Genomic DNA, 23,361 nt, shown 5'->3' on the forward strand with positions numbered 1-23,361 from the left:
TGAAAGAGTAAAGGTATTAAAAGCATGGTTTCCAAGTTATAAACAATCTACATGAGTGTGCTATTAAGTCATGTGGCCCAAAGCACTTTGGTTTATTCGTTGACACTAAGCTGATGTGATCCAGTCCTGATTTCAAAGGAACCTGGATTTGCCCTGGTGCACAATAACCTGCAAGGCTGTGGGCCATGTGCTCGAAAGTGAAATTAGATTGGGCTAATTTAATCAGCTGAATGATCTCTTTCTGTGCTGCCACTTTGTATGGTTCTGATGACAGGTGGAAAATGTAGCTTTGTAGTTTTGGAACCAGAAGAATTTAATTCATTGCAACAGACTAAACAAAATCAAAATAGTGTGGATGTTGGAAATCTTAAAATACAACAGAAAATGCTGGAAATACTTAGCAGGTCAGGCGGCATTTGTTGGGAAACATTAGATCTGTTTCAGGTTGTATTTTCAGCAGTGAAATTGTAGCTGTTTTTTTCCTGACTGACCTCCTTGTTATGGCAATGGGTTTGAGAGTAATAATATATGTGGGGATCAAGAGACTGTACCAAGATTTGGCTGGTTTTAATTTTGGTGTTTGTAGTTAGACTTGGAGAGTTTACTGCTGTCTCTGAGTCCATTATATTAATCAAGACTCATTCTCTCCACTGCTTCTCTCTTTACCTTTCCTGTACCTCAGATCTTCACATTCTGCCTCTTCACTTCTGTGACTGAGGTCAGGCTCCTGCATCTGGTGACCTGATGTGTTCTGGTGCAGCTGGGCTGTGCAAAAATGCAATCAAAAGGCTTTCAATCGAACTGAGAACTTGAGTCAACATTGTGCCCTTCTGGGTCCCGCGCCTATTATTTCCTTGCTGCTCTGGCCGTTCTTGCATTGGTTTAATCTGTATTCTGTAGATCGATATTGGGTTGATTTGGCTTTTTTGCTGAGTATATCACTTGAATAACAAAAGTGGGGGCCTCCTTGGTTTATTTTCAACCTGTCAGGTGGCTTGACCTCATTGATGAGCTCTGCCAGCTAGAGGAAGCTGTGAAATTTAGTTTAATGAGAGAAATACTGTTTGCTTTAGACATTTTCATTATAGACAGCTCAGTTACATTGTTTTTCTTTTGTTCTGCCTCCTCAAATTACAGGTGAACGATGACCTGCTGAGTGTGGTATAGAGTTTCACATCGATCTGTGAATTACAGGAGTGAATTTGCCTTCAACAGAATGCTGTGCAAAAGATGTGAGTAGCTTTCTTATTAGGCTTATTCTTTGATAAAAGTGTCTTCTATATAAAAGACAATGAAAGGCAACGGTTTGCTTCCTGGCAGCAGTTTAATTGATTTTTGTTAGGTTTTGTTGGCCTAGATTTGATCATTCAACCTGAACAGTCTTGTTCTAAATTGGAGAAGTTTGACCTGATGCATTGGAACCTTTTGTGAACTGCGTTTCATTATGCATGTTTTATAATATCCTTTTAATTTGGAGACAACTTTGTGAGCTTAGCTGTGCTTGATTTAATTTGTTTTTTCGTGAGTGAATTTAAAAAAAGGGTTAGATGCAGGGATGGCTATCTCTAGCTGCTGTCTTTCAGGCTAACCTATGCTACAAGAATTGTTTGACAGCTGGAATATTTTCTGTGTTGTCATGATCTACACCTCATCAGATAGGAAATGTAATATGAGGTAGAAAATAGTCCATTTGCCTTAAGCAGCACTGATGCTGCACTCCAGCCTTATCTAATTCTGCTTGGTCTAAATCCACCCTTGTTTTCCTTTATTTCCTCTTCGCTATGATACTTTCCTACCGTCTCCCTAAGTGCATTTGATCCATTTGCTTGTCCTGCATTGACAAAAGTCCTTTAATTGCACCACTGTTGAGTTTCTTCTAAATTCCCAGTTGGACTTCTTGCTGATTGTCCTGTAGAGATGGCTTCCTGTTTTGTTCTTGCGCACAAGGAGAAACACTCCATATCCTTCTATTTTCAAAAGAGAGTTTCGTTTGAGATTGTAAAGAAATCATTCACAGGATGCAGTTGTTGCTGGCTGGGCCAGCATTTATTGCCTGTAGTTGCTTTTGGGATGGTAGTGGTGAATTGCTGTAGATAGACTCACCATGCTATTAGGGAGGGAATTCCAGGATTTTGATCCACCTTCATCAATGGACCATTTCTTGTATTATGCTTGTAAATCCTCGTTGTGCTTCCCAGCGCCTCCATATCTTTCTAATATGTGACCACACTTACATGCAATACTCTAAAAGGTGATCTGACCAAGGTTCAATGCAGATTTCACATGAATTGCCTACTTTTCAATTTTGACCCTCCAAAATGGAACTTGGTTTTTGTGTTTATTAAATGGTTTTTGTGTTTATTAAATGGCTTTGTGAATAGAACGTAGAACATAGAACATTACAGCACAGTACAGGCCTTTCGGCCCTCGATGTTGTGCCGACCTGTCATTCCGACCTGAAGCCCATCTAACCTACACTATTCCGTGTACGTCCATATGCTTATTCAATGATGACTTAAATGTACCTAAAGTTGGCAAATCTACTACCGTTGCAGGCAAAGCGTTCATTCCCTTACTACTCTCTGAGTAAAGAAACTACCTCTGACATCTGTCCTATATCTTTCACCCCTCAATTTAAATCTATGCCCCCTCGTGCTCGCAGTCACCATCCTAGGAAAAGGGCTCTCCCTATCCACCCTATCTAACCCTCTGATTATTTTATATGTTTGAATTAAGTCACCTCTCTGTGGCACAACTCTTTGTGGTTCATATACTGTGTCTGAGGGCCCTTTGTTCCTCTGCTTCTTCCAAACTTGTACCCAATTCTTCCAGGAAGAAAGCTCCACCTATCTGGACTCCATTTTCTCCCCCTTGGTCCAGGAACTCCCCACCTACGTCCGTGACACCACCCACGCCCTCCACCTCCACCAGAACTTCCAATTCCCCAGTCCCCAACACCTCATTTTCACCGTGGACTTCCAGTCCCTATATACCTGCATTCCCATGCAGATGGCCTCAAGGCCCTCTGCTTCTTCCTGTCCCACAGGCCTGACCAGTCCCCCCCCACCGACACCCTCCTACGACTAGCTGAACTCGTCCTCACCCTCCCCCTCAACAACTTCTCTTTCGATTCCTCCCACTTCCTACAGACTAAGCGGGTGGCCATGGGTACCTGCATGGGCCCAAGCTATGCCTGCCTCTTTGTAGGTTATGTGGAACAGTCCCTGTTTCGCACCTACACTGGCCCCAAACCTCACCTCTTGCTCCGTTACATTGATAACCGTATCGGCGCCGCATCATGCTCCCAACAGGAGCTCGAACAGTTCATCCACTTCACCAACACGTTCCACCCCAACCTCAAGTTCACCTGGACCATCTCCAACACATCTGCTACCTTCCTGGGCGCCTCAGTCTCCATCTCAGGCAACCACCTACAGACCGATGTCCATTTCAAGCCCACAGACTCCCACAGCTACCTGGAATACGCCTCTTCCCACCCATCTTCCTGCAAAAATTCCATCCCCTATTCCCAATTCCTTCACCTCCGCAGCATCTGCTTCCAGAATGAGGCTTTCCATTCCCGCACATCCCAGATGTCCTCGTTCTACAAGGGCTGCAACTTCCCCCTCACAGTGGTTCAGAACGCCCTTGACCGTGAGTCCCACATTTCCTGCACCTCATCCCTCACACCCTGCCCTTGCAACAACCGCCCCAAGAGAATCCCCCAGTCCTCACGTACCACCCTACCAACCTGCGGATATAACGCATCATCCGCCGACACTTCCGCCATCTACAATCCGACCCCATCAGCAAAGATGTTTTTCCATCCCGACCTTTGTCTGCCTTCCGGAGAGACCACTCTCTCCGTGACTCCCTTGTCCGCTCCACACTCCCCTCCAACCCCACCACACCCGGCACCTTCCCCTGCAACCACAGGAATTGCTACACTTGCCCCCAAACCTCCATCCCAGGCCCCGAGATGACTTTCCACATCAAGCAGATGTTCACCTGCACATCTGCCAATGTGGTATACTGCATCCGCTGTACACGGTGTGGAATCCTCTACATTGGGGAAACCAAGCGGAGGCTTGGGGACCGCTTTGCAGAAAACCTCCACTCGGTTCGCAATAAACAACTGCACCTCCCAGTCGCGAACCATTTCAACTCCCCCTCCCATTCCTAAGACGACATGTCCATCCTGGCCCTCCTGCAGTGCCACAAGGATGCCACCCGAAGGTTGCAGGAACAGCAGCTCATATTCCGCTTGGGAACCCTGCAGCCCAATGGTATCACTGTGGATTTCACAAGCTTCAAAATCTCCCCTCCCCGCACTGCATCCCAAAACCAGCCCAGCTCGTCCCAGCCTGCCTAACTTGTTCTTCCTCTCACTTATCCCCTCCTCCCATCTCAAGCCGCTCCTCCATTTCCTACCTCCTAACCTCATCCCGCCCCCTTGATCTGTCCATCCTCCCCAGACTGACCTATCCCCCCGTCACCTCCCGACCTATCCTCCCCTTTCCACCTATCTTCTCCCCTATCCATCTTCAGTCTGCTTCCCCCCCTCCCTATTTATTTCAGATTCCTCTCCCCATCCCGCTTTTCTGATGAAATATCGAGGCCTGAAACGTCAGCTTTTGTGCTCCTAAGATGCTGCTTGGCATGCTGTGTTCATCCAGCCCCACATTTTGTTATCTACTGTATCACATTTGCTGCGTTGAGCTACATTTGCTGATTATTTACTACAGCACAAGTATGTTAATGTCCTCCTGCAATTGCTTGTGGTCCTCAGTGTTGACTATTTGTGAATTCAGAAACTGTTTTTCCAGTCCAAGTTTCAAGTAAATTGCGAATAGCAGTGTTTGCACCGGTCTTTGTGGTACTCACTTCCTATCTTCTCTCTGATTAACTGCCCTTTACCTTCACTTGTTGCTTTCTGTCTTGGGTATTTTTACCTTCTCTCTTATGCTACCTCTGGCACTATTAATAGTCGAGTTCCTGTTCCTTTCTCATTGTGTCTGTAAAATGTTTTACTCTTTTGTATGTTCCTGGACAACTTAATATTCCTTTTTGCTTAATTAATTTTTGTTCACTGGCTTGCTCATTTTGCATGTTCTCTTACCCTGCTGTCCTTTGCTGTTTACTCTGCATTTTTCCTAATTGTTCTCTTTTCACAGTATATTCTTAAGGTCCCACTTGGGTTTGATTTATTATTTTCTGATGGTGCAAAACATATTTCCTGTGCTCTGTTGAACATTATTTGAAATGCTTCCATCACTTTTCTGCATGGTTATTTGCTGATATTGTTGTACATTTTCTTTCCTCAAGTTTTATTTTCAGCCTGTCACATTGGCTTTTCAGTATTTCTCAGCTAGTAATGAACTGTCTGGCAATACTTAGCTTTTCTATTCTTTGTCCTACCTATGTTAAATGACCACAGTCCAATTATATGCATATTTAAAAATGCTATTTTGCATTTGTTTTTTGATTCCATAGTCATGCTGTGCTGCGTATTTAAATCATAGATCATCAAATTATATTTGTCTATCATTATTGACTGCTTCTGATTGTTGTGTGTTGTGAAGTAAAAAACAGCATTTTCCAGTCGTTTCTGGCTTGTAGTCACGTCTGGCACTGAAGAATCATGGAATCGTACAGCACAGAAGAGGCCTTTTGACCCTCTAGTTTGCAGCGACAGATAAAACTTCTCTAAGTCTACACTAGAATCATAGTCATAAGTATATACAGTGCAGAAACAGACCCTTCAGCCCAACTTGTCCATGTTGACCAGATATCCTAAATAATTATCGTCCCGTTGACCAGCATTTGGCCCATATTACTCTAAACCCTTCCTATTCATACAATCATCCAGTTGTCTTTGAAATGTTGTAATTGTACCAGCCTCCACCAGTTCCTTTCGCAGCTCATTTCATACACGCAATTCCCTCCGCATGAAAAAGTTGTCCCTTCGGTCCCTTTTAAATATTTTCCCTCTTACCTTAAACTTTAGACTCTCCCACTCTGCAAAAAGACCCTGTCTGTTTACCCTAACCATATCCATCATGATTTTCTCAACCTCTATAAGGTCATACCTTAGCCTCCAACGCTACAGAGAAAATAGCCCTAGTCTGTTCAGCCTCTCCTTATAGGTCAAACCTTCCAACCCTGGCAACATCCTTGTAAATCTTTTCTGTACTCTTTCAAGTTTCACAACATTCTTCCTAAAGCAGAGAGACCAGAATTGCATGCAGTATTCTAATAGTGGCCTAGCCAATGCCCTGTACAGCCATAACATGACGTTTCAACTCCTACAGTCGATGCACTGACCAATAAAGGCCAGCATAACAGACATCTTCACTACCCTATCCACCTGCAACTCTACTTTCAGGAACTGCGAACCACCACCGCAAGGTCTTTGTCCAGCAACACTCCCCAGGACCTTACCATTAAGTGTATAAGTCCTGCCCTGATTTGCCTTTCTAGAATGCAGCACCACACGCTTATCTAAATTAAACTCTGTCTTGCCACTCCTCAGCCCGTCGGCTCATCTGATCAAGGACCTGTTGTATTCTGAGGTAACCTTCTTTGCTGTCACCTACACCCCCAATTTTGGTGTCATTTGCAAACTTACCGATGAGACCTCCTATGTTCACAACCAAATCACTTATATAAAATGACAAAATGCAATGGACCCAGCACTGATCCTTGTGGCACACCTCTGGTCACAGATCTCCAGTCTGAAAAGCAACCCTCCACCACCACTCTCTGTCTTCTACTGTCGAGCCAGATCTGTATCCAAATGGTTAGATCTCCCTGGATTCTATGTGACCAAACCTTGCTAACTAGTTTACCATGAGGAACCTTGTCGAACACCTTACTGAAGTCCGTATAGACAACGTCCATTGCTCTGCCCTCATCAATCATCTTTGTTACTTCAAAAAACTCAATCAGGTTGTAAGACACTATTTTCTGTGCACAAAGCCATGTTGACTATCCCTAATCCGTTCTTGCCATCCCAAATATATGTAAATCCTGTTCCTCAGGATTCCTTCCAACAATTTGCCCACCACCAATGCCAGGCTCACTGGTCTGTAGTTCCTTGGCTTTTCCTTTCCATCTTTCTTAAATAGTGGCACCATGTTAGCCAGCCTCCAGTCTTCTGGCACCTCAACTGCGGCAATCGATGATTCAAATATCTCAGCGAGGAGCCCAGCAATTACTTCCTTAGCTTCCCATAGAGTTTTAGATTACACTTGATCAAATCCCGGGGATTTATCCATTATACATTTTAAGACGTTCAGCGCCTAGTTCCAGTTTCCTGCACTTGGCCCATGGCCTTGAATGTAATGACATTTCAGTTATTCACCCCATTACTTTATCAAGGTTGTGAGGTTTCTATTTCAACCGCTTTCTGAGGCAGTGCATTCCAGATTCCCACCTCAAAACCTCTTGTCTTTCACCTGAAAATTATGCTCCTTGGTTGTTGACCTTTTAGCTGAGGGAAACAGCTGCTCTCTGTCCACTTTGTCCATGCTCCTCGTAAACTTTCACCTCAATCAGGTCCAATCTGTTTTTAAAAAAAACAGCCTAAGCTCGTGTCGCATCTCTTTATTGCTGAAATGCAACATCCTGGTGAATCTCCTCCATAACTCCCTCCAGTGCAATCATATCCTTCCTATAGTTCAAAGATCAGAACTGCACACAGTGCTCCAGTTGTGGCCTAACCAAAGTTCTGCAGCTCCACTGTGATCTCCTTTGTATTATAATCTATGCTTCAACTAATAAAGACAAGTGTTCACCTCACCATCAAACCCGCAGACAAGGGTGGCGCAGTGGTAGTATGGCGCACTGACCTCTACATCGCCGAGTCCAGACGCCAACTCTCCGACAACCACCTCCTACCGCCCCCTCGATCATGACCCCACACCCGAGCACCAAACCATCATCTCCAACACCATTCATGACCTCATCACCTCAGGGGACCTCCCACCCACAGCCTCCAACCTCATTGTTCCCCAACCCCGCACGGCCCGTCTCTATCTCCTTCCCAAAATCCACAAACCTGCCTGCCCCGGTCGACCCATCGTCTCAGCCTGCTCCTGCCCCACCGAACTCATCTCCACCGATCTGGATTCCATTTTCTCCCCCTTGGTCCAGGAACTCCCGACCTGCATTTGTGACACCACCCACGCCCTTCACCTCCTCAAGAACTTCCAACTCCTTGGTCCCCAACACCTGATTTTCATAATGGACGTCCAGTCCCTGTACACCTGCATTCCCCATGCAGATGGCCTCAAGGCCCTCCGCTTCTTCTTGAACCGCAGGCCCGACCAGTCTCCCTCCACCGACACCCTCATCCGCCTAGCTGAACTCGTCCTCACCCTCAACAACTTCTCTTTTGACTCCTCCCACTTCCTACAGACTAAGGGGGTGGCCATGGGCACCCGCATGGGCCCCAGCTATGCCTGCCTCTTTGTAGGTTACGTGGAACAGTCCCTGTTCCGCACCTACACATGCCCCAAACCCCACCTCTTCCTCCGGTACATTGATGACTGTATCGGCGCCGCCTCTTGCTCCCCAGAGGAGCTCGAACAGTTCATCCGCTTCACCAACACCTTCCACCCCAACCTTCAGTTCACCTGGGCCATCTCCAGCACATCCCTCACCTTCCTGGACCTCTCAGCCTCCATCTCAGGCAACCAGCTTGTAACTGATGTCCATTTCAAGCCCACCGACTCCCACAGCTACCTAGAATACACCTCCTCCCACCCACCCTCCTGCAAAAATTCCATCCCCTATTCCCAATTCCTCCGCCTCCGCCGCATCTGCTCCCATGATAAGACATTCCACTCCCGCACATCCCAGATGTCCAAGTTCTTCAAGGACTGCAACTTTGCCCCCACAGTGATCGAGAACGCCCTTGACCGCGTCTCCCGTATTTCCCGCAACACATCCCTCACACCCCGCCCCCGCCACAACCGCCCAAAGAGGATCCCCCTCGTTCTCACACACCACCCTACCAACCTCCGGATACAACGCATCATCCTCCGACACTTCCGCCATTTACAATCCGACCCCACCACCCAAGACATTTTTCCATCCCCACCCCTGTCTGCTTTCCGGAGAGACCACTCTCTCCGTGACTCCCTTGTTCGCTCCACACTGCCCTCCAACCCCACCACACCCGGCACCTTCCCCTGCAACCGCAGGAAATGCTACACTTGCCCCCACACCACCTCCCTCACCCCTATCCCAAGCCCCAAGATGACATTCCACATTGGCAGATGTGCAGGTGAACCTCTGCTTAATGTGGTATACTGCATCCACTGTACCTGGTGTGGCTGCCTCTACATTGGGGAAACCAAGCAGAGGCTTGGAGACCGCTTTGCAGAACACCTCCGCTCGGTTCGCAATAAACAATTGCACCTCCCAGTCGCAAACCATTTCCACTCCCCCCTCCCATTCTTTAGATGACATGTCCATCATGGGCCTCCTGCAGTGCCACAATGATGCCACCCGAAGGTTGCAGGAACAGCCACTCATATTCCGCCTGGGAACCCTGCAGCCTAATGGTATCAATGTGGACTTCACCAGTTTCAAAATCTCCCCTTCCCCAACTGCATCCCTAAACCAGCCCAGTTCGTCCCCTCCCCCCACTGCACCACACAACCAGCCCAGCTCTTTCCCCCCCACCTACTGCATCCCAAAACCAGTCCAACCTGTCTCTGCCTCCCTAACCGGTTCTTCCTCTCACCCATCCCTTCCTCCCACCCCAAGCCGCACCCCCATCTACCTACTAACCTCATCCCACCTCCTTGACCTGTCCGTCTTCCCTGGACTGACCTATCCCCTCCCTACCTCCCCACCTATACTCTCTCCACCTATCTTCTTCACTCTCCATCTTCGGTCCACCTCTCCCTCTCTCCCTATTTATTCCAGTTCCCTCTCCCCATCCCCCTCTCTGATGAAGGGTCTCGGCCCAAAACGTCAGCTTTTGTGCTCCTGAGATGCTGCTTGGCCTGCTGTGTTCATCCAGCCTCACATTTTATTATCTTGGAATTCTCCAGCATCTGCAGTTCCTATTATCTCTGTTCACCTTAACAATCCTCTTAGCCTGTCCTGCCACCCTCAGGAATTTATGGACAAGCAACCCAAGGTCCCCTAGTTCCTCTGAAGTTTCTAGTGCCCTGCCATTCAGTGAGTGCTCCCTTGTCTGCTCCTCTTTCCAAGGTGCATTACCTAACAGTGATCAGGGTTAAACTCCATCTACCACTGATCTTTTATCCTGAAGGGAGCCTGTTAGATCTGTACTCTCAATAGTGCCATTTTGAATGCCGTCTCGCTGTTCTGCTGAAGATTTACCCAGAGCTAGCTGATCCCAGTTTACAGATTCTACCCCCTCCACTCCAGCATCCTTTCTCAGGCCAACTTATTCTTTTTCTATAACATTCATTTGAATGCACAGTGTATAACAGGCAAGGCAGATGATCTGAGAGCTTGGATTAGTATGAGACTTGGTTGAGAGAAGGGCCGGTTTGGCAGCTCAGCATTCCTGGGTTTAGATGTATCGGGTGAAATAGACGGGTGTAAAAGTCGTGGGGAGTTGTGTTACTGTTTAAGGAGAATGTCACAACCGTGAGAGGGGACAGCTTGGAGGGCTCATCCAGCAAGGCTTTGTGGGAGATTTCAGCAATAGGAAAGGTGCAGCTGCTGTGATGTGCTTATGCTGTAGGCCTCCCAATAGCCAGACGGAGATTGAGGAACAGATCATGGAAATGTGTAAAAACAACAGGAGTTGTCGTAATGGGTGATTTTTAACTTTGCCAATATTGACTGGGACTTCCTTACTCCCGGGAGCTTAGATGGGGTAGAATTTGTTAGGTTCTTTCTGGAAGATTTCTTCAAACAAAATGTAGATTGTCCATCATGGGAAAAGGCTGCATTAGACCTTGAACTAGGGAAATCAGCCTGGCCAGGTGATCGAAGTTTGTGAGGGGGCATTTGGGAGCAGCGATCATAATTCCATATGTTACAAGATGGTTATGGGCAAGGATAAGGCTGGTCTTTGGGCGCAAGTGCTAAACTGGGGAAAGACGAATTACAACAATATTCGGCAGGAACTGGAGAAATTGACTGGGGTGGCTGTTTGAGAGTGTTGAGACATTTCAGGAGTAAATCCAAATCTGACATGGGAGCCTTCTAAAGGCCAGTTGATCAGAGTGCAGGGCCAGCATGTTCCTGCGACAATGAAAGATAAGGGTGTCAGGCTTCCGGAGTCCTGGATAATGAGGTATTGAAGGTTTAATCATTGCTCAACCTCAGTTGTTTGTAATATCTATAAATGATTTGGATGGAAATGTAGGTGGCCATCGTGGAGTGTGTAGATATGGTGGGCTGAAGGGCATGTTATTGTGCTGCACTGTTCTACATTTAAAATGTGATCTGACATAGGGTCACTGGACACTAAGGATGAACCATTTTGCAATGTCCAATTTCTCTCTGAAAATACCAGTTAAAATCATTGCAGAAGATGAACGTTTATATGGTTCAGTGAGTGCATTTTCAAAACAGTGCACTGCCACCTCACAGTGCCAGGGACCCGGGTTCAACTCAGACACTGAAACAGCCTATGCACAAAGAGCTGGACAATAGCCAGGCTTAGTCATGTTTCTATACGTAACAAGAGTGTTTATCTGGAGCTAGACAACTATGAACTGTCCACACACAACCCCACTTGTTAAAAGAAATAATGGGAACTGCAGATGCTGGAGAATCCACGATAATGAAGTGTGAAGCTGGATGAACACAGCAGGCCAAGCAGCATCTCAGGAGCACAAAAGCTGATGTTTTGGGCCTAGACCCTTCTTCAGAGAGGGAGATGGGGTGAGGGTTTGGGAATATTTAGGGAGAGAGGGGGAGGCGGACCGAAGATGGAGAGAAAAGAAGATAGCTGGAGAGGAGAGTATAGGTGGGGAGGTAGGGAGGGGATGGGTCAGTCCAGGGAAGACGGACAGGCCAAGGAGGTGGGATGAGGTTAGCCGGTAGGAAATGGAGGTGCGGCTTGAGGTGGGAGGAAGGGATGGGTGAGAGGAAGAACAGGTTAGGGAGGCAGAGACAGGCTGGGCTGGTTTTGGGATGCAGTGGGGGGAGGGGATGAGCTGGGCTGGTTTTGGGATGCGGTGGGGGAAGGGGAGATTTTGAAGCTGGTGAAGTCCACATTGATACCATTGGGCTGCAGGGTTCCCAAGCGGAATATGAGTTGCTGTTCCTGCAACCTTCGGGTGGCATCATGGTGGCACTGCAGGAGGCCCATGATGGACATGTCATCTAAAGAATGGGAGGGGGGAGTGGAAATGGTTTGCGACTGGGAGGTGCAGTTGTTTATTGCGAACCGCGCGGAGGTGTTCTGCAAAGCGGTCCCCAAGCCTCCGCTTGGTTTCCCCAATGTAGAGGAAGCCACACCGGGTACAATGGATGCAGTATACCACATTGACAGATGTGCAGGTGAACCTCTGCTTAATATGGAAAGTCATCTTGGGGCCTGGGATGGGGGTGAGGGAGGAGGTGTGGGGGCAAGTGTAGCACTTCCTGCGTTTGCAGGGGAAGGTGCCGGGTGTGGTGGGGTTGGAGGGTAGTGTGGAGCAAACAAGGGAGTCACGGAGAGAGTGGTCTCTCCGGAAAGCAGACAAGGGTGGGGATGGAAAAATGTCTTGGGTGGTGGGGTCGGATTGTAGATGGCGGAGGATGATGCGTTGTATCCGGAGGTTGGTGGGGTGGTGTGTGAGAACGAGGGGGATCCTCTTGAGGCGGTTGTGGCGTGGGCGGGGTGTGAGGGATGTGTAGCGGGAAATGCGGGAGACGCGGCCAAGGGTGTCCTCGACCACTATGGGGGGAAAGTTGCGGTCCTTGAAGAACTTGGACACCTGGGATGTGCGGGAGTGGAATGCCTCATCGTGGGAACAGATGCGGCGGAGGCGGAGGAATTGGGAATAGTGGATGGAATTTTTGCAGGAGGGTGGGTGGGAGGAGGTGTATTCTAGGTAGCTGTGGGAGTCGGTGGGCTTGAAATGGACATCAATTACAAGCTGGTTGCCTGAGATGGAGACTGAGGTGTCCAGGAAGGTGAGGGATGTGCTGGAGATGGCGCAGGTGAACCTGAGGCTGGGGTGGTAGGTGTTGGTGAAGTGGATGAACTGTTCGAGCTCCTCTGGGGATTGTTAAAACTCTATTCCCCTTCTAAAACTTGCTCCTCCACACATACAAACGGATACACAAAAATCTTGGATTTTATGGATTGAAAGAAAGACTGCAAAGGCAGTTTTAACAGCCCCTGATCACCCAGTTTGTTTTGGTGATTTTTTTTATTTTGTGAGGATAAGCTGCTGCTCAATTCTCCAGGTATTTCAGTCTGCTTCCTGGAGGCAGAATGGAGCTGCTATGCAGTTCTGAGTTTTTGCCTAAAAACTTAGAGCAGCTGATGTGAAAATAAACTGGCTTCTCTTAGGTTTAAGGCCTTTGTTTTAATTCACTCATGGGATATGGGTGTTGCTGTCTAGGCAAACATTTATTGTCCATCCCTCTTTGCCTTTGGCAATGAACTGCCACTTTGAACCATTGAAGCTCATGTGCTGTAGGTAGAACCACAATGGGATTAGGAAAGGAACTCCAGGCTTTTGACCTATTGGCACTGAAGGAACGATGATACGTTTCTGATATTTTGAAGTGAAAAAAAATCTAAATCTGCCTGCTTTACCCTCATAGTTTGAGGCAAGGAAAAATCTGATAAAATTTTCAGTGCTTCCACTCCTAACTAGTCATGCCCAATTATGGGTTAATACAACTTGCTGTGTATGCAATAACATTTCTTGACACTTTGAACTTCAGTCAATACAGGCAGTCATTGTTTAAACTCCCAAGTTCTGCAAAAGGAAGAAACTGCTTCGTCATCAAGTCACTTTCTTCTTTGGGAACTAAAAAGGATTTATTATTGGAATTAAGCAGCTATTTGAATACTTATTAGCACTTCTTCACCAAGCTGATTCCATCTGAGAGCCCTGTAGCCATGAAAGTAAAAACTTCACTGTATTGTATTTCTTAAAGCACTCCAGTTCTGTCCAAAGTTAATAACTTTGGAGATTCTGCTTGAGTCATCTCTCTGTTGTGATGGTGAACAAAGTATGCACCAGTTCAATCTGTTGACTATGTTTTGCAGGTGACTGCTGCCATTTCATAAACTAAGTAAACGATATGAATTATTACTGGAGGAGGCATCTCTCCAAATAACCCCATCCTCAGTGATGAAAAAACCCAACAGTGCAAGAGATTAGACTTAAGCATTCACTGCAATCTTCAGCCAGAATTGCCAAGTGAATGATCCATATCGGCCTCCTCCAGTAGTCCCAGACATCTCAGATACTAGTTTTCAGCAAATTCAATTCACTCTATTGATATCAAGAAATGGTTGGAGGCACTGGATGCTACAAAGTCTGATTTGAATCAAGAATAATGCAGTCCTTTCCCACTTATGTTGAGCATCAGTTCACTCATTTGGCTAGCTGATTGTTTGTGATGCAGAGAGATGCCCACAATCTGGATTCTGTCTGTGCACCAGCTGAGGTTACCATGAAGTGCTACCTTCTCAACCTTTCCCCTCACCTAATGCTTGTTGACCCTGAGGTTAAACTCACCAGCAGTCATCTTTGTGGTCCTCTGGCACCGTAGTGACTTTCCCTTTGTACTGTTCAGGACTGGTGTCTGGGGAGCACTTCAAGAAGATAATGGCTCAGTATGAGATGAAACCAACCAGCAACTAACTAACACAAATGACTGAAAGTGAGGAGCCTCCTTTAAAGAAATGTTGAATTCATGTCTTAACTTCATTGTCTCCCTTGTAAATTGTTGAATAGATATGAATTGTAGCTATAGTGAAAATGTCACTGCAGGTGGGTTCAGGTCAAGCCATGACAGCTTGTGGGATTTAAATTCAAAAATAAATTGGAAATAATTAGGAATTGAAAGCTTGTGCCAGTGATGGTGAACATGTAATTACTGTGATTTGCTGTAAAAACCCAATCCGGTTCACTGATGCCCAGTTGGGAAGGAGAAGTATTGTCCATTTGCAGCCTGGCTGACAAGTGTCTCCAAACCGGCAATAATGTGGTTAACTCCGAATGACCATCTGAAATGGCCCACAGAGCCGCTCAGTTCAAGGGCACTGAGGAATAACTAGCAAAGGCTGAGTTTACCAGTGACATCCAATTATGTGAAAGCGGAATGGAAAAACTGAAAGGCTTTTAGTGGCTTCAGATCAAGGAAACTAGGGACCAAATGACTGACCTGAGGACAAATGAGATAAAACAATCAATGTTAACCTTTCAAATTTTTTTTAAACAAATTAGTATTACGGTCCTGTTTTTGAAGATGCTGGCCCAGTGCCTTGCAAGGTAAATAGTATCCAGAACCTTGGCATGTTTTGCTATGTTGTAAAACTTAGCCAACTGCAGAGATTATACAGAAGATTTATAAGGCTGTGATTTATTATTTTTTAAAACGTGTGGGAGTTGCAGGCCAGATCAGCATTTGTTGCCCTCAAGAAGTTTGGTGGTGATTTGTGAACCGCGACAATGCTTGGGGTAATTGGCACAGGAAGCAATTCCAGGCTGTGTTGACCCAATGGCAGTGACGATGTTCCAAACCAGGCTGGTGTGGGGATTGGAGAGAATCTTGCAGGTGGTTGTGACTCTTCAAAACCTGTCCACCATCGACAAAGCCCAAGTCAGGAGTGTGATGGACTCCCCACTTACCTGGATAGGTGCAGTTCCTACAACACTGAAGAAGTTTGACACCGTCCAGGTGCCATCCACAAGCATTCAATCCCTCCACCACCGTTGCTCAGTAGCACTTGTATGTACTGAGCAGAAGATACATTGCAGAAATTCACCAAAGATCCTCAGACAGTACCTTCCAAACCGATGACCACATTTATCTAGAAGGACAAGGGCAGCAGATGCATGGGAACGCGACCACCTTCACATTCTCCCCCAAGCCACTCACCATCCTGATTTGGAAATATGTAACCATTCCTTCACTGTCTCTGGGTCAACATCTCTCGCTAATGGCATTGTGGATCGACCCACAGCAGGTGGACTGCAGTGGTTAAGCAGCTCACCACCACCTTCTCAAGGGCAAGTAGGGACAGGCAATAAATGCTGGCCAGCCAGTGACACCCACGTCCCACAAACAAACAAAAAAACTAAACTGGATAGTGGGCCAGGGAGTGTCTCTGAATCAGAGCGCAGATCAGGGAGTGAGACAGTCTGTGATCTGAAGGGTGAGTCAGATTAAGGACTCAGAATGATGAGAGAGTGTTTAGTGAGTAGGTGTTGGCTTAGCAGCGACTTGCTGGTATTCTAAACAGAATGTTCACATGTGTTTTGATATGATTCTCTTACACAAACTGGAATTTAGCAATGTATGGGATTTTAATTTACAGGCTTTTTCTGATATGCAATGGCATACAGAATGTAACCAGAGCTTTATCATTGATTCGAATGGGAAATGTGATAATGTGATTCATTTGAAGTCAACTCCCTGCAGACTCAAGTTTCATGAATATAATGACAACATTGAGTAGGTATTTGGGAGTTAACGTTCCTGAGTTATAAACAGGACTTGAATTGTCAAGATAGACACTAGAGGGAGCTCTTCTCATCAGTCAGTAGTTCAGGCAGAAGCAGTGTGAGAATCATTCATGGCGAATGTTTTGTCTGAAATACAGTGATGATTGAAAAGCCAGATTATTTCCCTCTGCCGAATCTCTACTCACCAGTTATTTAATTCATAGTGCTTAGAATTGAGTGTAAGATTCTAATTATTCAAGACTATTTTTCGAAGCAGGAATGTTGTTTTTGTGTTTCTCTTCAGTTTAAGTTGCAGGTTTGTAGCATGAGTTGTCACCAAAGTAAAACACTGTAGGTTGTTGAATGTATGAAATAAACGCGAGTCTGAACTATTAACTCTGGTTCTGTTTCCACAGAAATTGCTTACCCTGCTGCTTGTTTCAAGGGTTTTCTGTGCTAATCTCTGGCAGTATGTTAGGATAAGCCAGATCACAGCTTGATAGATCATATTTTATTTTTTCTTTGGATTTAAGAGTGGACTCTCACTAAAACAGAAGCACACATGTTGCATGTTGGGTTTTAACAATAAAGCAGATGTTCACTAAGCAAAACAAAAGACAAAATGGAATGAACCAAATTAATTGCATTTAGCAGATGTGAAAGATTTCAAAACACGTGGTACAACACAATCCCATTCATCCCAACAGCAGTCCTTTAGAGTGTTCACACTGGACAGAACTCACATCTTTATCATGTCCATAAAACTTTGTCTAACTGTGGCTTCAATGCGCCTCTAGGGACTCTGACCGTCATTTGAATCTGCATTCAACAGAAATTAGACAGCCATAGGTTCCAAGAACATAGAAAAGGCCATCCGGCCCATTGAGTTCTTACTGACCTGTCTGCAAGGTCCATTTTCCAGCACTTTCCTAATCCATGGTCTTGAATGTTTTCCACAAATGTTTTAAAGTTTCCCACCTCTACTAACCGTCCAGGTAGCTTCCCATCACCCTCTGGAGTGATAAGAAATTTTCTCAAATCCCTTGTGAACCTCTGCCCTTCACTTCATAATTATGCCCTAATTATTGATGCCCCAACTAATGGGAACAATAATTCAGCTCAGCTGACATTTTCAGTTTCAAATAATCTCTTCAGGGTTTTAACTAAGCACTTTGGGTCTGGAATTTGAATACTAAACCAGAATGCTAAACTCCTTACACAGGGGTCTGTTTCTTCACAGTTGTAAATTATCTTCTTTTAGAGCAATGATTTTTCTGATGTAGCTTTAGATAATCCTCTGCAAAAACTTCCCAAACGGAAACTAATAACTTCCTCAAGCTATGGCTGTTCTCTTAAACTTAGAAAAGAAGTCAGAATATTCTAACTGAATCCTAATGCGCTGTATTATTTATTCTATGCTTGTAAAACTCCCAATGTAACCAAATTACCATTAGTCTCCAAGAAGGATCTCTCTATTATTGTAAATTTTGTTTTAACTGGTACTCTTGATATGCTGGCAAGAATTACACCCTGAAATTTCAGAAGTTTATTCTATTACTGTGATCTCTGTGATGTGAGAGTACACAGTTGAAGGTGCTGGTAAGGTTTCTATAAGGCAAAGTTGCATTCTTATTTAAATGATTGCTGTAAATAAGGCCTAACAGTGATGTGTACACCTCCTGCATTATGCTTCTATGGCTTAGTGTGTATTTTCATATTGATTTGTGGGCCACTTCATCAACCAGCAAACTCCTCGTCCCATTGGTGCTCATTGATAAAAAGTTTTCTGTCGCGTGGTTTAAAAGAAATCGCCATGACTGCATAAATCCTTACAAATTAAACATTAAACCTCTTCAGTCATTTGGAAAATCCACATGTCAGTAACACAAAATCCAAATATCCAGTGTAAGATGGATATGTACCCAATGGCACCCACAAACCTGGAACAAATGAAAAATGACAGCAAGCCGCGTTAAGTAGCTATCAGTTCAGACAGCAAATGTTTGGTAAAGGAGTGAACTTTTATGAATTGTCTTTAATGAGGACAGTGGGGCAGAGAGGTTTAAGGAGAAAATTCCAGATCTTGGGGCTTGACAACCACTGATGGAATGATTAAAATCAGGAATGCTCAGGAGAATGGAAAATATTGGAGAACTCAGCAGATCTGGCAGTATCATTAAGAGGGAAACAGGAAATGTTTCAGGTCGATTATGTTCCAGTTTTGATTATCAGTCATTGGTCTGAAGTGTTAACTCTATTTCTCTCTCCACTTAGGCTCTCACTTCTGCTGAGTATTTTGAGCAATTTCATTCATTGTTTGAGTTCTGTAATCATTTGATTTGCCAGTTGTTCTCCCCTTTTGAACATTTACACTACAGTTTCAAACGATCCTCCAAAAACCACTAACGCCAACTCATTCTCTCAAATAGTGATCCAGTTCTCTCACCAGTATTTATGTATTTGCTCCATCTGTGGGCAGCCATTGCACATATTTGTGATCGTTCACAGAAGGTCATCACATTTGAAGATGTGTGCATTTTTCTAACCATATTTCCTGTAATGAGGTTATCACTATCTTTACCTGGTTTGTCCTATATTTGACTTGTATCCAACAAACATGGTTCACTTATTCATGCCCTCAGAAGTTGAGGGTTGGGCACTGAATAATCTGCTTCTTTCAAAAGTGTTTATCATGAATGTCACTGTAAATGGGCACAGTTTGTTAAACCTTTTCATCTTTCATTCGGGCAATTCACAAGCGTACTATTTTACAGCAAAATGAGGAGAGTGCTGAATGGTTGGCAAGTGGAGTGGAAGCTACATTTATTAATATGGAAGGTATATTTTTTGCAGACAGAATTTGTGTGCACATTGTGCCTTTTTCAATTAAACGAAACAGATGACAACCATTCACCAGTTCATTTGTCTGGGCAATGCCTTGACTGATCTGAATCAACCCACAAAACACCAGTTAACTCTCAATCGTCATCACCGGCACGTTCTCTATGGCAACACCTCTACCAGTCAGAGTCCACCCAACGAGCTCTCTCCTCACAGATTATAATCATTGGTTTTCCCCTTAAATTGGTATTCTTGCAAATTGCCTTAATGAGTGCGAAACAAAAACAAAACTTCAACAAAATGCTATCAGAGATAATAGGGACTGCAGATGTTGGAGAATCCAAGATAACAAAGCGTGGAGCTGGATGAACACAGCAAGCCAAGCCGCATCTCAGGAGCACAAAAGCTGACATTTCCGGCCTAGAAGGGTCTAGGCCTGAAACGTCAGCTTTCCTGCTCCTACGATGCTGCTTGGCCTGCTGTGTTCTTCAACAAAATGCTTTTCTTCAGAGGTACCAAGTTCAGACCTCCTAAACGAAAGTTTGAATTAAAATTGTTCATCGTAATCTATGAATCTAGGTAGGATTGCGTGTCTCGAACCAAATAGTCAACTGATTTGGAGAAATCTTTGGGTTCCCATTCTGCGGTGATTCTGTTTTCGTTGAGTTCATAAGTGAGATGTTGATATACAGCTTCATTATAGCTATGTTTAAAAACATACCATCAGGTGATGTATTTGTAAGTTGACTAACTTTGGAAAGTGAACTGACACCACTCTTAACCATGGTGGGAATGTGAGAGTCAATGCAGCATACAGGAGAAAGATTGACCACTGGATCTCAAACCCTCAATTATGTTTACACACTTGAGAAATTGGAATTCCAAACAGTTGGAGCAATGAAATTTTGCTGCTAATCAATGTTTTCTTTTATGTCAACTGTTCCATTTCTAGTTGAAAGCTGTTTTCTGTGGCCTCTGTTTACAGAGGCAGTACACATGAATTGATGTCCTCTTGATAGTTATTTACATCAACAGCTCTTCTGACAGTAATGCATGCTTAATGATTATTTCGATCGTTTTGTCAGCTAAGCGGGCCACTTGTTTGTATCTTTGGGCAGGGTTGAATCTGCTGAAAGCACTGTCATTTTGCAAATGCTTACACTCAGCGAAATGTTTGTAACCCTTCTGCTTTTGGTTTGTCAGGTTGTGTATAGTTGCGAGTGAAGCTTGGAGAACCTGAACATGAGTAACACGGCAGCACCAAGAAAGCCCTACAGAAAGGCACCGCCTCAGCACCGGGAGAATCGACATGAGCCTCCAGTTTTTAGGGATGACCTAGATGGCCCAGCAATCTCAACTGAGCAGAGTCAGGTAACCGACACCAGCCATGTGCCTCTGTCGTAGCACAGAATTCTCGCTTTGACGAATACCATTGGCAAATCAGATATAGAGGTGTTGCAGTGTGTGGAAAATCTGGAAGCATCAAATGCTCCTGTTTCTCCCCTCTGGTCTGAGGATTTGAGTAGTGAACAAGAGAATGTACTTTCTCAGAGTGGGATGGAAATGAGGAATCTATCTCCTCTAGGCTTTTGCAGAAAGTCAGATGAAAGTGATCCAAGGTCTGCAGCACAAGATTTAACCAAGTTTGTAAGTAACAGAGAGAAGACAGTCATGATATCTCTGAGCGAGGATGAACATTTCAAACAGCCACTGAAAACCAGGAGTTTGGGCCATAGTTTAGTTTTCAAAAAGCCTGCTCAAGTTCTTGCTTCAAGGGAGCTGGCTAATTCCCCAACTCAGCTGCGTCCGAAAGGAATTCTCAAACAGACCAGCACACTCGGAGTTCAGACTGAAACTCTGCGTAAGGCAAGGTCTGCAGAAACGTTAGCCCAGAGTACATCAGAGCAGTCACTGTTTCCTTCTGAACAAATTTCAAAAGGATCAAAGGACAAAAGAGCCTCCATGCAAGGCAAGCTATCACCACAAATTGGTTTATCACAGGGTAGGCACAGAGCTCTAGGTCCAGGCATCATCGAGGAGAAGCTGAGGTTTTCCAAATTTCTTGATGAAATCACCTTTAGAGTGCTGAGCCCACACAGCTTTCAGTCCTTAGGAACTCCTCACGGAAAAGGACAAACAATTAGCCATTGTTCGCTCAAGTCGAACCAGGATTTGGACTCAGAGGCGAGGCACAGCAAGAGGGAAATGCGAGACAAAAGAGGGGATAAGTTAGTAAAGGGTTTGGGTGTACCTGAGAGAAGAAGGAACAGCCTGAACACTGAGGTTGAATGCAGGAAAGGATGGCAGGATATGGGGAGACCAGTGAGTCCCAGAACAATTGGAAAGCAGTTCATAGCAAAGAAAGATAACATTGAGAAGCACTTGAACATACGGACAGAGGTCACTGATGTTCAGAGGGAAATTATAGACAGTTGTCAGAGTACAAAAAAGACATTGGAAGCGAGTGATAAGGAAGAGCAAACAAAGACCAGGCTGGCTAGAGGAACTAAGGAGGATGAATTTGAAAGCAGACCAGAGTACAAACAGCGTCATTATCTAGAAACTGGAGTGGGACGCAAGACCTTTGCGGCAAAATATCAAGCTGATTTAACCCCATCTCTACATTCAGATCAGGATAGGCATTTGGCTGCACTGCAAATGGTATCCTACGTTGTGCAAAATAAGGTAAGGGGCTGAGAAAGAAATCAGTCATCTGATTTGATGGGTTTGATCTATTTTAAAGCGGTTAAGTGATCATTTCTCTGAGAATCTTTACATAGACCAAAGTGTGTAATGTTTAAATGTCACCTGTGCACTGAGCAAGATGCTCCAGAGATATCTGCTTCAGGTTAACTGACTCGGTGTTGTACCTTTGTCAGTCTTTCCATTGAATAATACACACCGTGTTCTCTAAGAGCTGCTGGTCTCAATTAAGTTGATTGAAAATTGTATTCTCCAATGCCTTGGTGTTAATTGCACAGTTTATGTAGGCCACTGATGATAAAATTAATCCTTAATTTTGTGCTGAGCTAGCTATGAATAAAACTGTATATCATCTGCCTTCTTGAATTGGAGGAGTCATGTAACAAGGTTTCAGGAGAGGTCAAAGGTTTTGTTGCTGACAATTGACAATAGTTTCACAGTCACCATTTTTGACATGACATTTCAATTCCAGGTTTAGTAACTGAATTTTACTGCCAGCAGCTGTGTGGGCTTTGAGCCCATGTTCTTTCTCGGCTGAAATAAAAGCAAAGCACTGCAATTGCTGGAGATCTGAAATTGAATCAGAGCACGAAACAAACTCAGCAGGTTTGTGTGGAGAGAGAAACTGGTGTTGAGGGCTACAAGGTAGCCAGGAAAGACCTAAAGAGAGAGCTCAAAAGAGCCAGGAAGAGACATGAGAAGTTGTTGGCGGATAGGATCACGGTAAACCCTAAGGCTTTCTATAGGTATTTAAGGAATAAAAGATTGACAAAAGTAAGATTAGGGCCAATCAAGGATAGTAGTTGTAAGTTGTGTGTGGAGTCAGAGGAGATAGGGGAAGCACTAAATGAATATTTTTCAACAGTATTCACTCTAGAAAATGACAATGTTATCGAGGAGAGTACTGAGATACAGGCTACTAGACTAGGTGGGATTGAGGTTCACAAGGAAGAGTTATTAGAAATCCTTCAGAGAGTGAAGATAGATAAGTCCCCTGGGCCGGATGGGATTCATCCTAGGATCCTCTGGGAAGCCAGGGAGGAGATTGCCGAGCCTTTGGCATTGATCTTTCACTCGTCATTGTCGACAGGAATTGTACCAGATGACTGGAGGATAGCAAATGTGGTTCCCCTGTTCAAGAAGGGGAGTAGATAAAACCCTGGTAATTATAGACCAGTGAGCCTTACCTCAGTTGCTGGTA

General features: G+C 44.9%; 1 protein-coding gene across 4 annotated transcripts in view; it reads left to right on the plus strand.

Moving 5' to 3' along the window:
- Positions 1-23,361, plus strand: part of tjap1 (tight junction associated protein 1 (peripheral)) — a 127,634-nt gene that overhangs the window by 51,858 nt on the left and 52,415 nt on the right. For all 4 annotated transcript variants that reach the window (XM_059645116.1, XM_059645118.1, XM_059645117.1 and 1 more), the window contains exons 2-3: positions 1,138-1,232; positions 20,661-20,828. In XM_059645116.1, the coding sequence (XP_059501099.1) occupies positions 20,700-20,828 (129 nt within the window). In that variant the 5' untranslated portion in view covers positions 1,138-1,232; positions 20,661-20,699. The remainder of the gene's footprint in view (positions 1-1,137; positions 1,233-20,660; positions 20,829-23,361) is intronic.

The sequence above is a fragment of the Stegostoma tigrinum genome, chromosome 4 (assembly GCF_030684315.1).
Source record: "Stegostoma tigrinum isolate sSteTig4 chromosome 4, sSteTig4.hap1, whole genome shotgun sequence".
NCBI classification, from domain to species: Eukaryota; Metazoa; Chordata; class Chondrichthyes; order Orectolobiformes; family Stegostomatidae; genus Stegostoma; species Stegostoma tigrinum.